Source organism: Tyto alba, unplaced genomic scaffold (genome assembly GCF_018691265.1).
Source record: "Tyto alba isolate M040663 unplaced genomic scaffold, T.alba_DEE_v4.0 Super-Scaffold_27, whole genome shotgun sequence".
Classification (NCBI taxonomy): Eukaryota; Metazoa; Chordata; class Aves; order Strigiformes; family Tytonidae; genus Tyto; species Tyto alba.
In genome coordinates, this window is record NW_024881301.1 from 9,010,690 (window position 1) to 9,037,797 (window position 27,108).

Below are 27,108 nucleotides of genomic sequence, written 5' to 3' on the forward strand. Positions count from 1 at the left end.
AAGGCACAGCAGAATTTACTGCCTCGGTACAGCAAGTGTCTGTAACAGAATGACTGTGGGCCTTTTCCTCTGCAGGTACTTCGAGAAGTAACATTTTCCATTGGTCTATGAATTTGAAGTATCACTATGGAACCATTCACTTTGCACCCAGATCTGGGTGGCCACTGTCAATTTAGTTACATGGCCATGTTTCATGTTATACTTGCCTGTTTCCAGATGCTGATTCCTTCCTCAAAAAATGAATAATTACAAAGCCTTTCAAGATGAAGAGTTGCTCCTGTATCACCTCCCACTCCACAGAGGAAGAAAACAACCACCCTAGACCAACAGTCCAGAACACTGTTAAAGAGACAGAGGCCGTCAGATCACATCTCCCCTGAGGAAAACAGCATTTCCATAAATGAGAGAGCCTTTACACACCATCCCTTTCAAACAACTGCTGTACCTCCCAGAGTTGTTTTGGTGCTAGCAGTCACATTCAACTTCTCATTTCCTCATAAGGCATTCTATTTCTAGTAGTGAGACAATGGCAGTTGTGGTTCAGCTGTTTCAAGTCCCCAAGACCCAGGGCTAAGCCTGAATTCTGTTTTTTTTCCAATCTCACATACCACTACTCAACATCTACATATATTCTCAGCAAGGGTATTTGTTAGGGTAAACCTCATGCAAATCATGTCTAGCAAACTGCTGAGTGTCGAAGGAAGGATAGTCACAGTATGAAGCCTCATGCCAACCATCATTTTCTTTAGCAGCATGGAATAAAGAGAGTCTTCAGAAATATGAGACTGTGAGTCTAATTCTGTGAGGTCTCTCCCTTGTTCAGGGTATTTGCTTGAGATCTGAGAAACCAGTGTCTGAACCTCAGTTTCGTAAGAAGCTTTTTGTGTGATTCTGGCAAGAAACTTGACTTGCCTGTGTCTCAGTTTATCTGCTGTTCCTACCTGCACTGTGGGAAGAACATCCCATCCCACTTTACTTGGATGTGATGAGTCATGTACTACAGTGGCTGAGGTCATCTGTGTAGCTAGGCAGGGTATACCAAGCACACTTCACTCGTAATGATGGAAGGATATTCAGCATCACATATTATAATAGACCAGGTGATCCACAGACTCTAGTCTTAGGCTGACTTAAGATAATGATTTATCCTTAAAGATGCTTAAAATAACTCAGTACATACTTGCCAGATTGCTAAATGATTTAAAAAAAAAAAAAAAAAAAGTAGACATTTCTGTAAGAAACAATTGCAAAGGTAGGTTGAAGGAGGAAAAAGTGTGATATCATCAAGTCACAGGTTTTGTGGGTGTTCAGATGATTGCTTAGAGGGTTTCGACATATTCATCAGTGTTAGTGAAACACCAGACTTGAGTGTCAAAGAAGGAATTGCTCACTCTGTGGTCTAGAGCACTGACTGGCTGAAAGGGCACTAGAGAGCTCTTCTAAAGCACTGCTGAAAACCAGTTATGTATGGAAGTTACACGTGGTATGAGAAGGGAGCAACGAGAACCGCAGAGAAACTCCCATGTATGCTCACTGGGCACTGCTCGTAGAACACCACTGCAGCCACGTCCTGTCGTAACAAACTGCTTTGCCTAACAAAAGCCTCCTGCCCGCCTGGCCGTGCCTGCCACGGTGTCCGAGGTGCAGCAGCCCGGCGAGCTGGGAAGGCAGATGCCGCTCACAGTCGCTGCCATCCTCAGAGGCCAAGGTCGAGCACTTACCCACACGTGGGCTGTCTGCGTGGTGGCTAGCTGCACCCCAGGGCCACCTGGGCTAGCCCCAGGCTGAGCATGCCAGGGGCTGGCAGCGTTTCCCAGCTCAGGCTCCATGCTGTCTGCACATAATGATCGATACACTGGCTTTGTGGCAGCCAAATTGCTGTGCGGGGCCCACAGGGTTTACCCAGCTTTTTCTGGTTTTTTTTTGGAGTAGCTCAGGTGCCCATTGTGGGGCATAATGGGAAATTACAGGAGGCTTTTCTTAGGAAATCATTTCTCCCAGATCAAGGCCAGGAGTCAAGGTTGGCAGGTGATGCTAAAAGCTGCTCATCTGAAAGGAAATTCCCAGTAGACCAAATGCTAGATTCCAGCTGCTGCTTGGTCATGGTCTTCAACTTGATCCTGGATGAGTCAAAACACCTCTTCTCCCCTTGCCTTAGTTAGTCATGCAGGGATAATGAAACTGATCTAACTTGTGAAATGTTTAAGAGTGAGAAACGCTATATATTAGGGAATAAGGGTTGTTGGGTAAGATGGCAGATGCCTTAGAAACTCCGAAGAGGGATGCAGTGTATCAGTAGATTTCTGAGTGTCGCCTGACATAACAGTGTCTGTCTTGGGACAAAAAACAAATGAGCGTTGTGCTATTTTGCCAATAAATCAAGAGCATTTGTGCAAGGCAGGCTGGCCTGTCCAAGTGGACGTGCATCCCACTATCTCTCTGAGTGCCATTTGTCATCCCCAGACTGCAGAGAGGGTCACGCCTTCTTACCTTAATGATCAGTTGAACTGAGGAGGCATATCTATTACTAAATATACACACACTTGCTCTTCAAAACATTTAGTAGCAGTCTGAAAAGGCTGAGGCCATTCTAATGACAGTGGCACCAGAGACTATGTTTAGCCTATTAGCAATTTACTTATTATAACCTTAAACCTACTGAAGCTATTGATTGAACTTCAGTTTCATATGGAAAAAAAATTTCCCATTCCAAATGGTAATCCTTTGATAAGGGTGGCAAGAAGCTTAAACACACAGATTTTGGTGCAGTCACCTTAACAAATAACACAAAATTAAAATGTAAATATGGAAACTGTTTCTATTATACTTGTAGTCATTTAGCACAAAGGAAAGAATATACATTTATGCTAGTCATAAAACAATTCAAAAGACAGAGCCATCCCAGAAGTGAAGAGGGTAACACAGAACGAAATCAAAACTTCAGTGAAAGTGATACGGATCTGACCTTGCTCCATTAAGGCCACTCAATTTTCCAGGCACCTTCCATTAAAAAAAAAAAAAAAAATTAAAAAGAAAAATTAAAAAAGATGGTACGTAAGGCTGCTAAAGGCTTCTAGACTTTAATTTTGTGAATTCTTGTATGTGTTCATGCTATTACTGCACAGCCATATGATGGAGACATAAAAGCCAGTCAGTTGTGGTAAAGAGCGAGCACCTAGGCTAGAACTGAGATGAGAGGAAGGTGGGTTGAAGGACGGAAGGGATGTGTCATCTAGTTGCCAGCTTCTGCTCTTAGAAATGTGACCCAACAGTCTTGCCTTTTCTTGAGAACTCTTCGTAAGGACAGAACCACAGACTTGGCCTCCTTGCAAGGACTGAACAGGGGCTGCAATCTAGCATGGTCTTTCAGTTTGACAATACACCTTGAGCATCTCCTTGAGTGGTGTATTCCACAGTTTCTGGAGGAGCAGGGAGCCATCCTCACTGTTTTCATGATGAAGCAGTCAAATGATTAGATGTTCTCCTTATTTGTCTCACTTTGTCATAGGAGTTATGTTGACCTGAAAGTTTTCCTTTTTTTTTGAAAGAGCAGAAATGCTTTCTTACCCAACAAACGCAGCTCTAGTGCTTCCAAACACTAAAGTCGAGAGAAGGATCATCAGCCATGGAGCCCGTGAAAGACTGCCCCAAATGTGAATATATGTGGGGGTACTGAATGAACGGTGAATGCAGCGGCTGGCACCTGCTGAGGTCCAGGAAAAAAGTGAGTTGTTAGCATGTGTGGGATGGATTTTCAAGGCTAAATGTAAGACACACAGATCTATCCATTTCCTAGTGTGTACTTACCAGTAGCCTCAGCTAGAGACTCAATAACCTAGCAGCAGGGTGCAAAGGAGGGGGGTGAAGTGCTCCTACTGGGAGCAGGTTTCTGATAAAAAAAGGAATGCTTTCACAGCAGTCAGCTTCAGTGTTGGGACATGACTGATTCATCAGCAGTGCTTGTATTCAGCTTTCCCTTTTAAATTTCCAGTCTGTTCCTCAGACCCTGCTGAGTTTAACTAGGTAACTGTCCTCTCTCCTTTAAGAACAAATCAAAAGCAACACAAAGGCCAACACAAGTTTCTACTTGCTTATAGTAAATGAAATACTAAGAGAAGATGGACAGTGTTCTGTGAAATTACACAGTGCTATGAATACACTGACCCCGCAGCAAGAGTGTTTATTATAATTTGACAAAAAAAATGCCTTTACATTTAAAGAAAATGTTGAAGAAAAATAACCAATGTGATACCTACAAGAAGTGCACGTTTGCATGCAGAACTATCAAGGGAAATAAGCTCAAAGGGTAGGATCAGCAAACAACATGGGTCCCATGGGTAATGCCTGAACTGTTAGCTCCTAGGCACACTGTACTCACATAGAGAGGAGGGAAACTTAACACAAAATCCTACATCCACTAGGATGGAAATGTTAAGCTACTTGCCAGTGTCTGAAATGCCATCGCTCTGGAGCCGAGCTCCAGAGGCAAATATCCCTGTCAATTTGGGATCCCAGGACCAGGATCTCTCTGATTAGGCCTTCTGTATCATTTATTTTTCCTAAGAGCTGATCAAGGTTTACTCTCACAAATGACAGCAGAATGATATTTGGAACTCCCCACTAACATGAAGGGGCTCTGCTAGGAACCAGCCAGGGTGAGCTGACCAGAACCACCGCAGAGAACGGAAGCAGCACTTGGCATTAAACCTTGCTCCATTTCCACTGCGCACAGGGGAACCAATGCTCCTCAGTACCCCTGGATTTCTACCTCCTTTTCAAAATATGACAGGAAGGAGAGCAGATGATGTCTGCTATGCCATACCCTTCAACATGCTTCCCTTGGCTTAGTGAAGAAGCGTAGTACCTCAGCTGCTCACTTCCATCCTTCCGTCCCACTCTCTCCCTTTCCCTCCCCTATGCTAAGGGAGAGGCAGGGAAGCTGTTGGTGCTTCTCCAGCTAACACTCTTCCTGTATCAGTGGGGAAAAGCGCAGAGAAAAAAAAAAAGAACCTGGTCTGTGAGCAAATGCTTAAGGCTGTGGCTGCAGGTGAAGCCTTGCAGTGGGTTCTGCTCCCTACTCACAGCAACCTCCGAACAGTCTCTCACAGCTGCCAACCCCCTGTATGAGACCCATCCAGGACTCTTGAGCAGAGCCCAGGTTTTACAATTGAGGTCGTTATATCAAAAATAGATACAACCATCCCCTTCCCATCTACTGTCTCTTCCCACCCTGTCTCAAAAAGGCATCTTCCAGAGACGCGCATCATGGGGGGCTCCAACCCTGCACTGACTGCCAGCCTCCCGCGGTGCCGGAAGGTCGGCGGCAGTTTTCCTCCCGCATTAGGATCGGCTGAAATAGGGGCAAGATGCGCAGCTGTGGAGGAACCTGCGCTTCTAGGCATTTGCACAAATAGGCTCCAAGTACCTACTGCACAAGACAACAGCTATTGGATGAATCACAATTCTGGCCTTTAGCAGTTATGTACCCAGACCTGCTTATGGTGCCCAAATCAGTTATTCAAATTTAGTCCTAAATTCCTCAGCAAGGTGTGAGAATTTGCGCCTCCTCTTTGCAATGCACTGCTTAGCTTAAGTGAGTGCTCCTGTGGTTTAAACTCAACGTGACTGCATAGCTCGAAGTGAAGGCTTGTGTGTTGGGGGAAAGTTAGCACAAATACAAACAGCTACAGCATCTTCACAGAAAACTTAAAAACTGAGAAGTTTATTGGATTGAACAGATCAAAATAAATAACAATAGCGGGGGCTCATTAAGTTTCGTTGTTTATATTCATTTGTACTCATTCCAGCTGTGGATAATGTGCTTTAGAATAAACAGTATTCTAGATGACTATGGGTAATATAGCATTTTGGCTTGTTTCTACCCATCTGCAAATTCTAGGAGACTTTTTTTTTTTTTTAAAAAAAGTACTCTTCCAAGGTTACTCTTCACTCACAAGCCTAGTGAAATAACAAGTCAGTGGTTGCAAGTATATGAACACATAAGGTTCTTTTCATAATGCTTTATGCTAAAACAGGGATGTATTTTATCTAAATAGTAGGCTCGTACACATTTTTACGATTGGAAGTTTACTTAAAAATAATAAGAAAAAGTAAAATACTACAGCTTAAAACAACGCATGACAGAAACAATCTGCAGGCCTAGCATGCAGAATGGGTATCACAAAGTTCTGATGAACAATGGGGAGAGTACAGATTACCAGAAATTACATGATTGTTGTAATTGGAAATAGTAAAACATTAATTACATTACAGCAAATACTAAAAATACAGTAAACTTTGCAGTTTGGAGGTTCTGTAAGAATGGTTTCAGTGCTGTATTAGTTATTATTGAAACTCAAACAGTACTAGCTCCTTAATCTACAGTGGCACTGTATATACAGGTCAGGATTTGCAGTTTGAGTTGTACTGGTCATTGAGGCAGGCAACATTCAATGAAGTTGAGATAAAACATCAGCTATCACAAAAATGAATGTATAAAATTCCCTGAAAAATTGCACAGAAATCAACAGTGGCTGCTAATACCAGATAAAGCAAGAGAGGAAATGTGTTTGCCCTACAGCGTGGCAGTGACTGCCAGCTGAGTCTACATTGGAATTGCTTACAAGAAACCCACATCTGTATGTCTGTCCATCCCAGGGGTTAGTTTTAAGTCTAGACAGAATCATTCTATCCCCTTCCTGCCCAAGGCTTCTGAACTGCTCTAGAAAATGTCTCCATTTTCACAGCAATAATGCACCATGAACTCAGTATCTTGTATGAAAGTACATTAAAATAGTTGACAGAGGATAAAAATACACCCAAAACTCATGTTGGTTTTATTCCGCTCCTTTTCCCCTCAATATGAAGGCTACTCTGCTTTTGTCCCCCGCCCACCATTCCCCCCACCCTCAAATAAGCAGATGCAATCAAGGAGAAATTTATTTTGAACCAATTCTGCAAAACAGTTCAACAATGCCATACTTTATAAAAATACTTAGTTACATAATTAAACTTATTACTATTTATATAAAAAGTGTGAATGTGAATTTTAAACTCTGTTAGGGTAAGAACCACATCAAGGTCTTCAGGTGAAACAAATAAATTTTCATAAACATACAAACTCTTTTGGAGAAGTCTTATAATACACAACCATTTACAATGAACGTGTTCATTAAGTTAGTGTTTTATTCCTTTACTATACAAGTGTTATTACAATGAACTGTTCCATTCAGTAATTAAAAATCCAAACAATGCCAGTGTAATTTTTGGCATTTTTTGTTATAATTGTATTAATACATAAACTGATATGATTGTGTTATTCACTTTAAAATATTTAGAAAAGTTAAAATTCCATTGTATTTTTTGGGTTTTTTGATTATATTTGTGTGTGTGTGTGTTTTTTTTTGTTTTATTTTTGTTTTTCTTACATAAAGCCCTTTTAAAATTTGATAACCACAGATGTATATGTGATGAGCAACAATGAGGGAAAATGAAAAATGATGGCACTGTTCTTACAAAGATCTGTTTGGTAGTTGTATTCAATGTAGTGTAAACCCATGAAAAATGTTAAGTTTAGTACCAGAACTGCATTACCAGCTTTTCTGAAATTCATTTGTTGGATAGCTTAACAATGATAATATGAATTCCAACCTAAGTAAGAGTTTAGTGTTTCAAAATTAAAGTACATAAGCCTGATCAGAAATTCAAGAACATCACGCAAATTGTTGAGTACAAGACATGATGTTATTGCTTGATATGTCAGTAGCCAAAGAATATAAATCTAGATGTAGTGTCAGCTGGGCTGAATGCCAGCAAATTTCAATGTCACTATATTCGGACAAATATTAAATATATTTTATCCCTTTAGTTTTTAAACTTTCACATTTTATTTTGTTTATTTTTAGTTAAATAATTCTGTAGGAAGGGCAGAAGTGGGAAGAGCAACTGCGTGTAAGTGTGTCATAATAGTCAAGAAAAGCAAAAGTGCAATCGAATCCCTGAACCAGTGACAGCTAGCATTTGTGGCACCCACCCTTGTTAGCACATATAAGCCACATACAACAGTACCAAACCTGTCTCTGAAAAAGGACTAAAAAGTGGCCATTTACCAGCTTCAGTCTTGCTGTTCTGGTGAGCTTTGTTCAGGTAGTCTTCCCATACAAAAGCTCGCTGTTGGATTGGAGCTTAAAGGATTAAAGGCTATCCCCCCTGATTGTATTACATAGCTTCAAGTTCAAATGTCATCATACCTTATCAACACCATTTTATAAAATATTACCTCATTTTCTAGTTACCTTCATTATTCTTAATCAGCTACGCAGATAGAAAAAAGAAAAATCTCTCAAGCTACTTTCCAGTTATATTAATACAAGTATTAACACAGTGCATTATGCTCTCTAATTTCGCTATTGAGGTCTACCATTTAGATCAAGTTTGTCATTCACTGTTCCAATTTCTCTTTTAACCTGCCTACCTTAATTAAGTCCATGCAAGAGGAAGCTTAAAGATCAAGACTATGTATCAAATATAGTTGTACCATCCTTTTTTGGGGGGGTGGGAGGGTGGGGTGCACACGCATGTAATTTTGAACACAAGGTGTTTTACAGAACTGGAATAGAATTGCTTGGTCCCACAAAGTTCTTCTGCTTTAAAAATGTCTTACCCCAAGATCACTAATTCCAGACAATTCCCTCCTTAGTAGAATGAATATCAAATGCTGGGAAAATAAAGGATTTGAAACATTGTTTTTTCTGCTATTCACACCAACACTCATTTTTCTACCCTGTATTTTCAGTAACCTTCCTTTGGACCCTGAAAATAAGTTGGGAAAGAAAAAAAAATAAAAACGTGTCATTGGTAAATTAGATTATAACACTTTAAAAGTGGTTTTGTGCAACTGCATTATGAAATTCCAGTTTGCCATTAAGAGCATGCAAAGTAGCGAAGATTTTCTTTCCTTTGATTCCTTATAGACGTCAGGAATTCTTTGCAAGTCTTTTACATTTGGCAAATTTGTGCATGTTATATAGACTGTTGGCTTATAAATTGTCTCCAGGCTGGTACTGTGGTTCTGTAGCAGTAAAGTAGTCCTCCAAGAAAGACTGTATATATTCAAATGTTGGTCTCTCATCAGGGTCCTTCTTCCAACACAGTTTCATTAACTCGTGGAGAGACTCCGGGCAGCCTTGGGGACAAGGCATCCTATATCCACGTTCCACTTGTTCCAGAACTTCCCGATTCACCATCCCTAAGAGGAAAGCATTTTAGCTCTGAATGACATCACGCAAAGAAAAATTTCCTCAAGTTTTTCTAGTGCCTCTTCAGCCACAATGCATATGAATCTACCTTATAAGAACCTTTAATAAGCGCACTTCAGAATGAATGAATGAATTTTTTACATTTTGCATTAAATATATTTTCCGAAAATTATTTCATTACACTGGTAATTCCTCAATACCTGGGCTTTCTTCCATTTATATGCTTTCTCATTTGTACACTTCCCCACTGCCTTGGACTTGTCCTTTCAAAAAGGAGACTCAAGCACAAATATCTTCTGCCTGCCTTAGGCTCCAATTCAAGGACCAGTTATTTTGAAATCAGGCCAAGAAAAAGGCATTTTATACCTAACAGAACTGCCTTACAAATCCCAGTCACAGGAAAATATCTGGCAAATTCTGTTACATATGTTTAGTTTCAAAAACTGGTCTAGCAGGTTCACTCTACTGATCCTCACTGCAGCCTGGGAAAATGTCAAAAGTAGAAATTTCAGGGACGGATAAGAAAACATAAGGATTCCCACTAATCTGAAATGAAGTATCAGTCACATTTACAAATGCTATTACCTTAAAACACTTTGAAAAATATATAATAGTTAATCTGTAAGTAAAACTAAGTAGTTTTGTGAACAAAGGAACCAGTGAAGCATGACTAAGTTTTTCTCTCTGCTTGTCAACTGTGGGCTCTGAATGATGGCATAAAGTACAAAAGGTAGCTTCAGAAGCATAGAATACAACACAGAAAAGAAAAAGTATTAAATTTTCCTCTTACCTGGATATGGCACTCTGCCCTTTGTTACCAGCTCTGTCAGTAAAATTCCAAATGACCACACATCCGACTTGATTGTAAATCGACCATACAATGCTGCTTCTGGAGCAGTCCATTTAATTGGAAATTTAGCTCCTACAAGCATCGGAAAGACAGATACTCATTTTCCCTTGCTTATGCATTATTTGCTTACACATCAAAATATTTTAAAAAAAATACTGCACTCAGAAAATTTTTACATTTTGCTCTGCTGACGAAATTAGAGGTGGTTTAGGATTTTGATACTTCAAACTGGAAACCAGTTTCAAAGTAGGGCAGCAATTATGGGCTACAATTTTTGGAAGCAGCTAAGACACCTGAGATTCTTAAATATGTTTCAACAAGTGGGATAGATCTTCAGAATCTGATGATCAACCTGTCTGGAATCTCAGCACTCTTCAAACTGTAGCAAGTATTAACAGAAAAAAGTAACTAAAAACATTTTTTTGAAAACATAAGCAAACTGCCAGATAATTTTGATCATTAAAAAGTTTACTAAAATTGCACTTAGGTGAGGGGGACACCTAAACATAGCTATGAAAGCACACTAATATGCATGATCTTTATTCAGGCTGACAGAATGCACAGACACATTCTGCTAAATGTAATAGTTCTAAGTAATTTGAAGGTAACTGGTCTTATTTATTCAGTAAATAAATTGGTCTTACCTTGTCTTGCAGTGTACTCATTGTCCTCTATTAACCTTGCCAAACCAAAGTCTGCTATTTTACACACAAGATTGTCTCCTACAAGAATGTTAGCTGCCCGGAGATCCCTGTGGATGTAGTTCATTCTTTCAATGTAAGCCATGCCATCAGCAATCTTAAAAATAAAGTTTTATTAAAGATTATTTTTCATTACTATATACATTTCTCCCAAGCATTAAGCTGTACCCCTTTATCTTAGCTTCATTCTCACTGTGTAAGTATAGGAAGCATAGCACAGCAGGAGCTTGTGACAGCACCAATTAGGGTGTGTCTGGCTACACAGTATCTGCTAATTGAGTTTCTTCTTGACAAATTACAAACCTACAACAGATGATGTAAGACAGAACAGCACCCAACATCCAGATCATTCAATATTTAGTTGATATCTCATACAGTTTAAAATCTCTTCTCTAAGCACAAAATACAGTTTTCTTGGTTTATACAGTGTACCTGAGCAGCCATGTCGACCAGCTGTGGGAGTTTTAAGTATTTCCCTTCTCCTTCTTTAAGGAAATCTAGCAAGCTGCCTGTAAAAGACGGCATATTTTGGAGAAAAAAAAGGAAAAAACCAAAACATTAATTTGACCTGAAAACAAAATTTAGCTTTTTTTTTTTTTTTCCTAGACATGATGATTTACACATTAATTTCCCCAAATCTGTGTTTGAAAACCTGTCATTTAGCAGAACACATACCTCAGTGCCCATGCCTGTAGTTGATTCTGCCTTGATAATTAGTTAGTGCAAGATTTATCCAAGTATTATGAAATCCACTTCAATAATTCGGATAAATGAACACTAATTAAATAGACTGCTGCTTGATGATTATATACCAATACATAATGATTTTTCCCAATATGCCTGGTATCAATGGCCTTCCTAGTTGGACTTTTTTCCACAGTGAGATTTATAACTAAAGAACAAAAAACCTCATATCCATTACTTAAATTTTTCTGCCAGCTCCAGTTATATACTAGAGAAATGATTCTAAAATTGTTGCTTTTTCTTCCTTACAGGGGAAAAAAAAAGTATTTTCCATTCTTTATAATGTGTTATCTTCTCCTATTTATATAATGCAATCGTGTCTGGAACATTACAATACAAGTAGTATTTGAAATCAGTTCCAAGAACCTGCACTCCTTTTAAGACAGTAATCTTTACGTGCATGGTAAAACTTTGTCTCTAACATAACAGCTTTCTCTACAGGTTCTCTTATTACGCCTAAGAGTATAGGAACATGATCTCTTTCTTAAGAAACTGGTGGAGACTGAAAAGTAATCAGTCTCATCCCAGTCAAAATTACAATGACAAAATCACAAGTATGGCGATGGTGGGGGGAAAAAGCACTGAACTGCAGATCTTGCAATGGATTCATGGCTGTAGCCATGAATTAAGATACCTCCAATGTGGTTTTAGTCCCTTGTATTTTTGCATTGAAAGTAAAAGTGTGGCAGGCCAGACCCACACTGCTGCTGATGTTGGCTGCGTGTGTTTGCACAGACTTTTTCCCATCTTGGTCCATGAGCTCAAAGGACCAAAGAGGAAAAAAGATTTCGCGCTGACTTCTTGTAACCTGTCTGTCCACATTGGAAAAAAATTTGGGTACTGTTCAGTTTTTACCCACCTCTTTTCCTTGTAAAAAGAGAAAGAAAAAGGGAAAAAAATATGTTTTACTAGCTTTCAAGTATGAACCACGAAAGAGATTTTATTTTTGGTAAAATGTGAAAAGTTTTTCCAATGAAAACAAAGGCTTCCAATGCAGTTTGAATACATAACTTAGACAAACATGCAACTAACTTGTCCAATTCTTTATTTTTGCTTTCGCAAAGTTTCTGGTTTTAATCTTTACTTTATCTTGGGCAGAATGCTATAAAGCTTTTTTTATTCCTGATTTCCTTGTCAAAACTTAATTTCTGAAAAATTAAAATTGATTTTGCACGGCAGCTTTAAAATCTAACAAAGACTGTCTAGTGTTACTTAGGAACAACAACAACACAGAAGGAACTTTTTATATTTTCTATTCCTTTCTACCTTTTCAAACTTACTTAAAAACCCCATCCAAAGAAAAAAAAAGACCCACACATTTGTGGCAAAGTATCGAACACAAGCAGCCACTGTCCTGGACTTTAACACTGTTTCTATTTCTTACCAGGATAGCAAAATTTCTCTGTGAAGCAAACAGAAGCCTGAATATTATAAAACTGGAATAATTGACTTGAAAATCTGATGCTTCTTAACACTAATTGCTTATGATGTTTATTTCTACATTCAGCTTAAATCTCTAAATCTCTGTTTCAGCAGGAAGGGGAGGAAGAAATGATACAGAGCAAGGGAAGAAGGATGAAAGACTGAAAACAAAAAGGTAAAAGGAGGAGTCTGGAAAAAAACCCTCAACCTTTTAAAAATTTACTATTACATTGCTGGAAAAGAAAAACTAAAAAAAACCCAAACCCAACTGATTCTGTTGCTGTGAACATGATCTGTCTACAGGCAGGTGTGTTCTTGTAACAATACTCCCAGCTATACCACCCAATTTAAATGTAACAGGCAGTACACAATAAAAAATGAGGAGAAAAACCCAATCTTGTACTTGGAGGATTAGCAAGGGTGACAAAGATGTGCAAAAAAAAAAATCATGGCTCTACCCATGATCTAAATCAGAACTGCTTGAAGTAGGCCAAGTGTTGCTTATTTTAATTTAATCAAAATTACCACTTATACTCCAGTCAGCTTAAAGCAAACATTAATTAAACATTTAATTTGTTGCTGTGATCTTAACTAATCTTTTAAACATAATACCTTCAAACTATTCTGTCACACACCTTTTGTCATGAATTCAGTGACGATGTAGATTGGTTCCTCAGAAACAACAGCATATAGTGGAACAAGTTTGTCGTGTCGTAATTTCTTCATGATTTGAGCCTCCTGCAGGAAAGCTTCTGGCATCATTGTACCAGGTTTTAGTGTCTTGATTGCTACTTTTGTGGTTCCATTCCATGTTCCTAGAGAAACAAATTAGATTTTATTCTCCCCTATAATACCAAAGAGATTTTCTGCTGAAACTCTTTGCTTTTTGCTTCTGTATTGTTAGCTAACAGTATAATTATAAATTAGAACTATACCGAATATTATTTTTACCTTTATGTGACTGATTGTAATTGGTACTTTTTCTGTTAATTTCTTTATCAGAGTTTATTCTGTTCAATTCTTTATCAGATTATCTTTGCAGATCACAATACTGATTTACTTAAAATACTGTTGAAACATTCACATGAACAATGGAAAGTGTGTCTTACCCATCCACACTTCACCAAAACATCCTTGGCCCAACTTAACTTCCAGCCGCAAAGATTCTCTAGGAATTTCCCAGGCATCTTTTGCTAGTCCCTGTGTCTGTGGTTTCACAGTGGGACACACAGTTGTTAGCTTATGACACAGCCCATCGGCATGTTCTGAAAAATGGAAAAAATAAGCTTTGTCATTAAGGAGGCATAAGACTGTAACAAAAGTAACATCCTAATGTTAATAAAAAGATTTACCATTTGTAGAAAAAAAAAATATTGTTGTGAAATTTAGAAATAGGCTACACACACAGTTTTTCTTCCTCATGATAGGTACAAGGTAGCATTGGGATACTAGAACTGGGGCCTACCTCTGTAGTGTTTCACCAACTTCTGCAGCGATTCAAATTGTGCTCTGGTTGTGATATAGTATCCACCATTGTCAAGTTTTCTGATTTTGTAGTGTTTCACATTATCACCTCTGACCTCATCCCAGTCACGTATGGAAAGGGAGTAAGCACCTAGGAAACAAGTCATACTTGTTTTTTCACCAAAAATTTAAAGTAATATTTAACTTATCTCCCCCACTGTCATTATACACATACATGTGTGCACACACATACATAAAATGTGATAGACATAGAAATGCTCATTATGTTCACCTCAGCAGGGTGGGGTAGGGGGGAAGAAGTGAGTGAGACAGAGAGAAGAGATATACATAAATATACATACCTTTAGTGGTTTCACTCTCTCTTACTAAGAAAATACCACGCTGGTTCCCAGGATTTAAAAGTAGCCTTTCTGCATCCTTCCTGCCCATCTTACCAAAATACCACCTAGAAAATGTTAAAGGAAATATGTGTAAGTAAAACTTCCTCTGCTTTGGTAATCATATAAATACAAGATCTAGAAAAGTCGAGCATTGACCTGACTACTAATATCCCAAAGCAGTTATAGATCAACAAAAGTAATGAAATCCATATAATCAAAAGATTAAGATGACTTATTTCTACATGACTCTCATTTCTGTTGTTTGCAAAATACATGTGAAGAGGCCTCTATCTGCAAATACTATGTTCTTCTGATGGTTTAACAATGGACATCAACAGTACTTAACACTGAAAATAACACCCTCTTTCTGGCTAAGTTGCCAGTTCAAGCTGAATTAGATGATGCACTTTGGTAGCACACTCAAAACACTGCAGCAGCTGAAACTACCATCTCTGAGAAGTTTTGGCTATATGTTAGAAAACAATATTTAATGCCAAGTGGGTGTGCATAGATACAGCTGGATCACAGGTTCTGCATACGGGTTGGAAGGGGCCCTTGGAAGGTCTCTGGTCCAGCCTCCTGCTGCAGGCAGGGCCAGCTGTGAGATCAGACCCAGCTGCTCAGGGCGCTGTGCACTCCAGTCTGGAAAACCTTGAAGAATGGACCCTGCACAGCCAGCCTGGGAAACTTGTGCCCCTCTCTGGCTGTCCTCAGGATAAAAAGGTTTATTTTTATATCCAGCTGGAATCTCTCCTGTTTCAACTTTTACCACCTCCCATCCTTCTCCACCTCAGTAGAGGGAGCACTTCTTTTCTACTGATCCTTTAGAAACAACCCTGTGGTAGGTATCATTTACTTCTCTGAGTAAGACGCCATCTTTGTTGTGTAATTCTGATAGTAAAAAGTATGCAGTTGTTTTAAAACATCTGTGTTTTTTCTTGCCTTTTCTTTCACAAAAGTAATTTCTTCTTTTATGCTCCCACACTGTGTTCATCCTGATGAACTGCCTGCACACAGCTTTGTCCTGAGCCAGTGATAACTGTGTCCATCTCCCAGTGAATCCCCATACTTTGGAATAACACTTATTTCTAACTATATTTTATTTTGATTGTGTACCTCAGAAATCACAAAGTGATGCAAAGTGTAAATTTCAAACATTTTAATTTGGCACCATCATAGCGTCAAGCAAATATGGCTTCATGAATGTTATGAGAAGAAAATTAGTGTTGGAAATGAAACTGCTACAAAGCAATGGTTTTGTGAGAGAAACATTTTGGGGGGTAAAAATGTAGGTAAGGAGGGATCATTCTGTTGGCTTGTGAACAGAATGGCCAGTGCAATCACTTCAGAATTTGAAACTTATTCTTACTTTTTACTGTATTTGCAGTTTGACTATTTCAGTAGATGTGCAGAATTAGATAGAAGAGTACATACACTTGAGACAATTTGGATGTACGCTACAATCTTACTGAAGCAAACTTGAACCCTAGTTAATTACTTCACATGAAAATGCCTCCTCCCCAGACTACTACAACAATGTACAAACTATATGGTAACATGCCATATTATTTCATTACCTATAAAGTAATAGTAGGGTTTACTTGTTCTTTTTGTGACCATTAAACATTTATATTATGGTATCATTCAAAAGGCACACAGACAATATGGATCTTATCACAAGCAGTTTATGTTATAAATGCCTTGAGGCTTAGAAAGGAAAATTTAAAGAAAATCCTAGCAACCTGGGGCTGTGTATTGCTTTTGCACTTGTAACTCCAATGGCAGTCACAACACAAAACCTACAAATGCTATCAAAGCCTGGGGCTAACAAATGAACTTTAAAATAAAATGAGCACTAGTTCTTTAAGATTGTCAGTTTGAAAAAGCTTCCTCATTAATCACCCTTCACTCTCACCTCCAGTCATCACACAAACCTATGACAAATCCCACCACCCTGTTTTGCCAGTCTTTAGGAACAACACTTTCTTTGCAGAAACACTGCATTCTTAGTTTGCAAAGGGCTATAATTTCCATTTTACCACCACTGCAGCTGTAATGACAATATGCTTTTATTACATAATTAAAAAAAAAAAAAAAAACCAACAAAAAAACAGAAACACCACAAAACACATCAACTTTTTTCAAAAAAATCTCATGTCAATAATTTTAAAAGCAGCTGAAATTCAAGGGCAGAAAATAACAGTGCATCTTTGATGCAATCACTTTTTAATAGAGAAGAGCCAGAGGAGAGCAGCAGCAACATGCTAAAGTCTCAGCTTGAGATTCAGGAAACATCTTGGAAATCAGGCACTTTCCCTAGAAGTGCAGTAGCAAACACAGAAGTGCGCAGATCATGTACCAGGGAACTGCTTATTGGCAGTACCGTGACTGCATATTGAAGCAAGATCTGTAGAGCTTTATATTTCTAGTACAACAAATAGAGGTAATCCCCTGGAACAGGTATAACCTGAAACTGTACTGCAACTCACAGTTTCCACAGTAATTTTATGTGATTCTGTAAGTGCTCTGGGATCTTTATAAATAAATCTAGGAAGTACTGGTACACAATTTTCCCAATTCATAGTAGTCATTAGTGTACCTAACAATTTTGTCACCAAAAAGTTGTAACAGATTAATAGATTAGCAACAACTGTAGACACCAATGTTTTTTTAGACTATAAAATTAGGCACTACCAAGGATATGGCTGATCTTGATTTAGGGTTTGGCAAGCAAAAATAAGGATAAAAACTCGGAATTGATGGTGTGTGAACTCTTTAACTAAAACACATCCATTTTTGCTTTATATGAAACACAATGCATGCCTCCCAATTCTGATCTTCACTATGGTATCCTCCCATCCATTTTCCTTTAGCCCTACATACAGCAAGCAGGCATAAAACATTTGCATGGCTGTCCACCTCACACTTACTAATAATTACACCTTTGACATTATCCAAGTAGCATTGCTATCCTTTAATTAGAAGCATTATCCTACTTTACCCTTAAATGTTACATATACTGAATTAAACTAATAGTCACCACAGGGCACAAAGCGTAAAATAGATAATAAGAACAGATTGACAGGATACAATGTCTTACTCTTCTGCTTGAATGGAGTCTGCAGGAGCTACATAATTGCTTGGGATGTAGCCTGTTTTTCCCGTAGCAATGGATCTTGCTTCCCACCAGTCTCCTTCCCTGCAATGAAACATCAGTTATCTCTTCCACATATAAACAATATATCATTCCCTAGCACCTATAACATCCTCACGTATGAAAGGCAGGTTAAATTTAGGTAACGTGTTAGTTTAATTATGAAGGCATCTGAAATACTTTGTGCTGCACTTAAATATATTTTTCTTTTCATTGTAAGCAACACAAGTGCCTCTTAGTGGAATTTTGCATTTTAAAGATTTGGGTTTTGTTTTGTTTTGCTTTTTAAATGTAAGAAGAATTTATCAATATATGCAAAATGCAAACCTACAACAACACATTTTATGGTAGAGACGTGTAAATAAATTTCCCAGTTCTCTAGTCTTCATCTGCCTCTCCCAGATCATTCTGCCTGTATGCTGACAGTGACCAGTAAAGGAACCAGGATGTCTGCTAATAAAATCAGAGAACTGGACAAATTAAAACTGTTACACGCATGAATTTGAACTATTACTGCAGCCAAATGCTGCGCGTAAAGAAATCTCCAAGGTGAACAAATTATTTCCTTTCCACTAGACTTCTAGAAATCGGTCTGTAATAGCGTAATGCTGCTGCAATTGAACTAGAACATCAAACTATTCATAAACTGCCTGAGCACGGATTTCTGTGGGGGCCAGAGCTACACGCCCTTCCACGGCGAGACGTCGCTGCCACAGGCAGTGCACTCACCTCTGGCATCTGCAGTGCAGCGCTGCTGGCTGCGACCACCTCCCCTGAGAGAGGGAAACCCACCAGAGAGAGCCTGCAAGGGGCAGGGCGTGGGATGGGACAGTACCTATCTCCATCTCTGCTGTGCCGGAGGGAATAGCTGTGCCTCGCTGGAGCAGGGAGTGGAAGGATGCCACCCAACCAAATGAGGAGGAGAGGCTTGGGGCTGCCCCAGGCACTGCAGCTCTACATCTGCACCCAAACCCTGACCTCAGCCTGAAGGTTATTGTCTTACCAGTATCAATATTTTAGTGCCATGCTTGTAGAACATTGTGTGCATTCAAGAAAAAAAAAGATAAAAAAAAAAAAAAAAAATCAATCTACTCTTCACTGAAATAGGATACACAGATTTCAAGAAGAGTTGAGGATCTATTTATTACTAACAACAACAAAGTGAAGTCTGTGAATGAGAACACTTACGTGTTATTTATTATCTGGAACCGTTCACCTTTCTTAAATGAAAGGTCATCTGTAGTTCTAGCTTCATAATCATATAAGGCCACAAATACAGTAACACCACCTTAGGAAAAAGAAAAAAAGAACCCATAGGATATAGCAGTAATGTTGCAACACTTGATTTAAGGACTCGTCTGTGAAAGAACTCATCAATTTTGATTTGGAAGCAAGTAAACACCCTGGGTTTCAGCTCATTTTGGAATCTGGATCAATAATCAGCTAATTTCTTAAGATAGAGGAAAGCGTGTAAGTAGACACTCTAAAAGTATGCTTCCACACCACAAAAGGCAGCTAGATACATCAGTGGAAGTACATAAATAATTGGAGCACTTATATACAGAAACCTGCACAAGACATCAGCAGTGAAAAAAGATAGCTTCTTTATTAAGATAGCTTCTTGTTAAGAAATGCAATTTTTGAAGATCCTACAACACCACAATGGTGAACCATCAGCGCTAATTTTTACAAAAGTAGTTTCCTGTTGAACTTAGCTATAAATAACTGATGTGTTCCCAAATTTCTGAGGTTACACATCCAGATCTACTCAAGGAATTGAACCAGAAATAAAAGCATTCTGTTGGGGACAAATACATTTCTCTGGTTCAAGACTGATGCTTTTTCTAATTCAGTCAAATCTCCCCATCAGTGAAGCAGAGCCTTGCTGAGGATGATCCATCAGTGCATTACACCAGAGAACAAGGACCAAGATACATCACAGGATGAGCAGCTGCACTCCACCAACCCTAACCAATTTGCTTCCCCATGCCACTTCTGGTATAGAGCACGTTGTTGAACATGTCCCACAAACAGGATACTTATGTGAGGGAGGCTCCTATACTTATAGTAGGAAAACTTTCTATACTTTCTCACAATTAACAGGACAATGATCAAAAAGGAAGAATGCATAAGGCAACAGGTATTGTCTACATCTAATATTCTTTTGCAGTGTACACTTTCTGATGTAAAGTCTCCTAATCACTTGAATATTTTCATTTGATTTAGACTCCTCCTGTGATTACAGTCTCTCAGCAGGCCTCAGCCGGGAATAAATTTACAGTTCCTCTAGGAAAAAAAAGAAAAAAAATCCCCACAGGTTAGAGTAATTGAGGGGGGTTTTTAAAGTGTGATTTATCAACTGAAAAATAATTAGAATATACCCTAAAAGTTAATAATTCCTAATCTAAGTTAAAAATCAACAGAGTTCTACCAATTTTTACCTGCATTACTACATTAGTGCATTATTTTGATGACACAAACAGCTACATGGAACAAGAACATTGTGGGGATACATATCACATTTGCTCAAACAGAAACCAAGTGTTATGGAAATAAACCATCCCTGGAGAGTTCTTCAGCAGATGAAATAAATCAATACTCTTGAGTCACAATATCACAAAAGTTTTTATCTGCATATAAAGAAACTGAGAGACTCCAAGAACTTCAAAACAAACTGTACAACATCTAGAAAGATACTAACACGGGTACAAGAGACAGAGTAACTCCTCTAGTCAGTGTAGCACTAGTCAAAGTAATGGATTCAAATGAAAACAATGCAATAAGTAATTATTAATATTGTGTACTCTTGGAAAAGCTAACATATAATCCTTGGAAAGTTTTGATTTCAACACTTCAGCTACCATAAAACCTCTTTTTATTCTCACAAGTGTTATTTATTTCATAGCAAAAAATAACAAAATCCTTAAGGTGAACAGTGTCAGCACAGAATGTTTTAAACAAACAGATAAGGCTCAAATGATTTTTGACGTCTATTGCAGCCGTTTTCTTTGTGAATCACTGCAAGGTGATCTAGTTTAGATGTTCAAGCTATTTGTGGTCATAACATTTCCCTCAGACATTATCCTTTCATTAGGTCAGTATTCCCGTCCTCTAATCTGGGACTGGTTTTGGAGAGAAGACTTAACTTTCTTGTTCAGCATGAGGATTACAGAGCACTAGTGCTTATAGAGCTTCATGGCAGCCAAGAACAGTGGCCATTTTTCTGTTTTGATTTTCAATAATATTCTATGAATTCAAAGTATCTGTTACTGAGATTGCATAATACAGAAGCAGGGTGACTATATCAGATTTCTTCTCTTTTTCTGGTATAGAGGAATAAAAGATTGCTCAACTCTTTTCAGCCTCACTACAAGCCACGATGACAACCATATCATCCCTTGTCACACATCACTGATGGACTGGATAAATACTACTGACACTTATGTCCCGTTTGACAAGCCCATCTATTCTCCTCTCTTGTGAAACAAAGGGCCACAGAGTGTGATCCAGTGTTTTACTTGTCACAAATACAAAAAGCTTACAGTCAGAGGAAGTTTGTCATCTTACTCATTCACAAAAACACCCAATTTTGATTGATCTGAAAATCGGTACTGAATGTACCAAGCAATTGCTGGTGCAGATTGATTGATTGATTGATTGATTTATAGAGTGTGTGTGTTTGTGGATTGGCTGGCTCTATAAAATGAGGAAGAATAATTACATATCCAGTATCATTTTACCTGATGGAAAAATGATGGAGTGTTCACCCAAATCAGTCTGCCTGCTGAGAACTGAATTCATGCTGATGAGATATTAGACTATCTTTTCATTAGAAGTCTCTTCCGTTGACTCTGGTCCAAGATCATGCTTAACTACCAGCAGGAACAAGGACAGGCAAGAGAACATCCCTTCTGGTCTCTGCAGCAAAGGATTTGTGGTATCTGGCGGGGGGCTACATCCTTGATGTCTGGTAATACCCAGGAGTGCCTGCACGCACTGCTGGAGATTCCCATGTGAACAGAGAACCAGATCCAGTAAGAAGGAATATGCAGAGGTTCTTGGAGGAGATGAAGCACAATAAACTTTCCTCAGTGGAGCTAATGAATAAAAAAGAAATGCTGCCCTTCTTTTATTTCTGCATATGTTAGTCCAAAATGGGGATTCTGAGCTGGCTCAAAAAAATTGAGACAGGATAGATGCTCATTTTAATTATTCATTTTTAAATGAATTCCCAAAAAGGGAATATGAGGCAATCATTACCTGGCAACTCATATTTGGTTTGGTTTTCTGAACTGTTTAATGTCAAGGACACAGTGGGTTTTCACGGGTCTCAAATTTCCCGTGTTTAAAAGATTTTAAATGCCACTGTGACGAAGCAAACATTTAAGCACTATAATTGTGCTAACGTTAGAGGTTTGTGGGAAAACTAGAAATAACTAATAAGGAATTATTTACCATGTTTTGTGAAGAGTCTGTGCAAAGCTTCTAGAATAAATTACTTTTTCCTTTCTCTCTCCAAAAAGAATAAATTACAACTTCCTCTTAAAAATATCCATCAAAACTAAGTGAACTACTTAGATTATCCATGTGCACGAAATCAGTGTTTATGTAATGAAGTTTAAGATTTTGCTTTAAATGTGGGTTTATAATATCAAATGTGCATATTTCTTTAAAATGCTGTCTTTGGAGACTTTCTATCTCAGCCAAGAAGGTCCCTGAGCCTTGTAAATTTTCTCTTTACATTTTCAACTTTGGTTTTAATGTGGCCACCAACAATGAGAATTCTGCTTTTTGATTTCACACACACACTGTTCATATAGTAAAGGACACAGAAAATACAGCATATCTTGTTTAGCTTTATAAATTAACAGATTCAATGTTGCATTAATGTAAGTAACTTACAGCTAATCAAATGAGTCTGAAAATCAGTTTTAAATATCAATTTCCTGATTTTGAAGTGTTTTTCATTTTGCACCTCTCTCCAAAAGCTTAAAGCCATTTGTGCATCCCTTCAGCAGCTTCAACTATTCCCATTACTGCTTTTACTAAGTCTTAAATTTCTCTCTGCTGTGATCCTAAAACCCCTCCCAAAAACAAAAGCCAAAACAACCAACTTCCAAGACCCGGTCTCTAGTGAATCGCAGCAGTAAAGATACTGAAGATCAGAAATCCCTAAAAGACAATTTATTTTAAATTTGCAATTTACTTCTGTGTGGCAAGCGGTCATAATATTTTTTTGAGTATTACTGTCAAGCTTTAATAATAATAACAACAACACCACTAATAGTAGCAGCATTTTATGTAACACTCACCTGTTAAAGTACTAGGATATGGGCTTGGCACAGCTGAAAATGAAGATGATGCTCCTCCAAAGGGTGTCATTCCTGACGGCCCACCAAAAGGAGTCATGGAATGACTATTAAAATTAACTGCTGATCCCTTTATTGACGGTGACTGTGTTGCTTGACTGGAGTCTGATCCGTAATGGCTGACGTGGGAAATAACTGGTTCTGGGGTATTATCAGTTCTGTATTTCATGGCTGGACCTTTATCTTCTTTGCTTTTAATGCACCCCATGGCTGCTTCTGTGAGAATGAGAGGAAAAAAATAAGTTCATCTCTCTGTTGACTCTTTTGATAGTTAACACAGAAGATTCCCAAGAAGTTACTGAAAATGCTGATTTATTAATTGTTAAAAAGGCCAAAACAACACAGAGGAATTGCTCCCAGGTGCAATTTTTAAACTCTGATGAAAAAGTGTTCTGGAATAAAAGTAATTCCCAGATTAGAGAGGACATAATTATTTTGCCTTACAACAACACATACTAACAGTACATTTGGATTATTCTTCATCCCAGTTCCTTGGTGAACTGTAAATGGTAAAAAAAAAAAAGAGGAGACAAATCCCAAATCAATTATATGAAGCAAATCCAAAGCAATTATATGAAGAAAACAAGTGGGGCATTCCTGCTTTCTTTTTTAAGCACCTCTGCAGTAAGGTCGTGACACGCTGGTGGTATTACAACTGCCTTTGAAGATCTAGATAAGTTATTGTCTATTGCCAGCCCGAAATACAGCTCTCGAAAAAAAATTTAGAAGAGTAATTAAAGCATCAGTAGTGCTTTAGAAACTGAATTGTGTCCAGTCAAGTTATAATTTATAGCCCAGACAGCCCCAGACTGCCACCAGCTCCCACTACAGGCAGACTGTGCCAGAGCTGTGTACTAGAGGGACACCTATTACCTGCTGATGGCAGGTAATCAGAGAGGAGATGTGTCTTAAGAAGTCACCATCTGCCATTCACCAGGTGGTAACACCTGATAGCAGGCATTTTCTGGTTTACCCCAGCTGGGAAACATATCAGGAAGAAAACAGGAATCTCTATTAGATGCAGCACTAGTCTAGCATGAAAATTCTTATATTCTTGGCAGGAAAAAAAAAAAAAAAGTTAAAAATCTACTTTAACTTCAAAAGTAGAAACCTCCACAAAAATCAGAAATCAATTGCTCCACATTCTCTAATGAATCAGTTAAAAAAAAAAAAAAAAAAAAAAACCAAAACAAAACAGCAGCAGTCTGAAAGCATTAAAAATACTTCTTATGATAACTACAGCAATAGTTTCATGGATTCTGACAAATAGGGAAACACAATGTTTCCCCCTGTGTGTCTAAGTATTTGTTTGCTTTTCAAGTCTCTCTTACCTTGTTAACTATTAGACACAGAAATATAGAATAAAATAAATCTTACTAAACAAATACCACCTTAATAGTCACATTGAGAGAACCTAATTCCTTCCCCCTGTATAATAACCATTACAATATTAAAGATACTATAATTTCTTCAAGTGAATCAGAGTTCCAGGAAAAAACGTCCATAGCCAGCAAAATACCATATGAAATTTACTGCTCATAAAGATTAAAGAATATTCACCCTGTCAACTCAGCCTCTAATGCTGTAAAGTAATAAAATTACTGGTGAAGAAACAAGCAGCAACCAAGTCAGATAACTGCATTTCTACAAATCCCATCTGAGAGTTTTCTACGGAATAACAAATCATCACAAAAGCACACCTTATGGTTTGTTTTTTTTTTTTCACTTCTGATTCTATTATTGCCAACTTACTAATTGTGCACAAATGTTAATAAAGCAAGACTCAAATACACGGATGAAGAATGTAATGTGTCTAAATACCTTACAAAAGATGCCTGACAATCTACAGCAGAAAAGCCAGTTACTAATTCATGATACAAGTCAACCAAACACCCAATCACCTCCTTTTAATTTCTCTACCACTGAAAAGAGACACTGTAATTTGAGCTACTTTTTTTGCCATGTAGCTGCCTATTGTGAATTCTTGCCTTATTTTGAGGCTTATTTCTTTGATTTTCTTTAAAAAACTGCAAAGTTCTCTACTAGCACTGATTAAAAGACCAATCACCTTTACAAAAATGTCTTTGCTAATAGCACCGATTCCTTGCCTGTGGCTGGAAGTTAAGCATCACACACAATTCAAAAGTCCAGCACACTAAAGTTAATAAAGTAGATTAAAAGGGAAATATATGGACATTTGCATGATTAAGTGTTTGTCACAAATATTTTTCCTCCCTCACTTCTGGCATTTGGTTGACTTGTAACAGGCTGAGAAGACTTCAAGATGTAAAGGGAAAAAAAAAAAAGATATAAAATAATTTATCAAGTCTGCTAAAACTGCTGGAATCTACTCACACTATTGCTCATTTGATCAAATGGCCATTGAAAAGGCTACCCTGTACTGCAGTTGTAACTGCTATCACCCATACGTGCTCACCCGCTTAAGCTGTGGTCAGCAGCAGAAGTCACCACTGATACACTTGAGTGCTGCAAAGAAAAGCCCTTATTGAAGACCTGGATTCCTTCCAGAAAAATAGAGTCAGCCTATTCCTTGCTTCTTCCCTCCCCAGCCATTTCACTGTTAAGGTAATCTTCTTTTAGGGGTCAAAGAGATTAACAACAAAGTTTCAATCAGCACTTCAAAGAGAAAGACATTCAGAAATAAGCAGACAAAATTTTTAAAAGCTCTACTTTTATAACTGCATACCCACGAAACAAAATTAAGGAAACAAACTCCTTAGCTTTTAAAAGTCAACAACATAGGTGGAAATTACTATAAACTACTGGGTATGCATTCATGAGGTGGAATTAGAGAAATGAGGGGAGGGAAGATGACATAAAGCAAGAGTGAGTAGTAGGGAAGGGAAAAATGATTGTCCACCCTATGGGGGGAAAACCCCAACGACTTATTAGTGTTTAGTCTTGTAATAAATTACTGAATAAAGAAAAAAAAATCCCTAAGTAGCTGGTATACAATGTTGTATTCTGGTACTTCATTTGTTATCAAAAAAATGTATGTAAGTGAAATAACTTTACAACTGTTTTTATCGTGCTTTGTCTCATCAGCAACAAAATATTAAGGAATGCATTTCTGCCATAAAATTCATGGCTCTCTTTCTGAAGCACTGAACTCTTTCTAGAAATAGATACAGATGAATAGTTCCTGTTTGCTCTGTAGTTGTGTTCAAAGAAGTCTTGGCCCAAGGTATGTTATTCACAAGCCACTGATATCCCATTAGTTAAATAATTATTTTAGACTAGACTAGTGTCTGAAGCAAACTACTTGGGTAACTTCAGCAGCTTGCTCTTTCTTTGAAACAAATACTCTCCCATTGGTTCTGATCAGTGTGCCCACAGGTTTGGGGGGGCGGGGGGGGGTGTGAGTGAGGAGTCAGCTTGCTTGATGTCTATCAGAAAACCATGTTCAGAAAGGCATGGACTAAAAGCACAGATGTCATCTTCTGCTTTCTAGATGAAAACAATCCTATGTTAGAATGTTTTCAGGAAGAAACAGAAGCTAAAATGATTACTGGAAGAACAGCTGAAGGTTAGCAGGATGCCCACAAAAATCAATAGAAAAATGAGAGTACTCCAGTCATTAAATGAGATTTTAGTGACATCTAATTTGACTTGGGCTTTTTAGAGAAGTCATACAAAGGGCAAAAGTTCATTGTTGTTCAATACTCTACAAACACCTCAGACAATGACAGAGGACCCTTAATAACCCCCTCTGACAAACAAGAGAG

At 38.1% G+C, this 27,108-nt stretch overlaps 1 protein-coding gene across 2 annotated transcripts in view; it reads right to left on the bottom strand.

Moving 5' to 3' along the window:
* Window positions 1-5,694: 5,694 nt before the first annotated feature.
* YES1 (YES proto-oncogene 1, Src family tyrosine kinase) overlaps window positions 5,695-27,108 on the bottom strand; it is a 51,674-nt gene continuing 30,260 nt past the window's right edge. For both annotated transcript variants that reach the window (XM_042798116.1, XM_032987694.2), the window contains exons 2-12: window positions 23,306-23,578; window positions 19,182-19,281; window positions 17,940-18,038; window positions 14,801-14,904; window positions 14,440-14,589; window positions 14,084-14,239; window positions 13,610-13,789; window positions 11,241-11,317; window positions 10,752-10,905; window positions 10,048-10,179; window positions 5,695-9,247 (exon numbers count right to left, since the gene is read on the bottom strand). In XM_042798116.1, the coding sequence (XP_042654050.1) occupies window positions 9,039-9,247; window positions 10,048-10,179; window positions 10,752-10,905; window positions 11,241-11,317; window positions 13,610-13,789; window positions 14,084-14,239; window positions 14,440-14,589; window positions 14,801-14,904; window positions 17,940-18,038; window positions 19,182-19,281; window positions 23,306-23,570 (1,626 nt within the window). In that variant the 5' untranslated portion in view covers window positions 23,571-23,578 and the 3' untranslated portion in view covers window positions 5,695-9,038. The remainder of the gene's footprint in view (window positions 9,248-10,047; window positions 10,180-10,751; window positions 10,906-11,240; window positions 11,318-13,609; window positions 13,790-14,083; window positions 14,240-14,439; window positions 14,590-14,800; window positions 14,905-17,939; window positions 18,039-19,181; window positions 19,282-23,305; window positions 23,579-27,108) is intronic.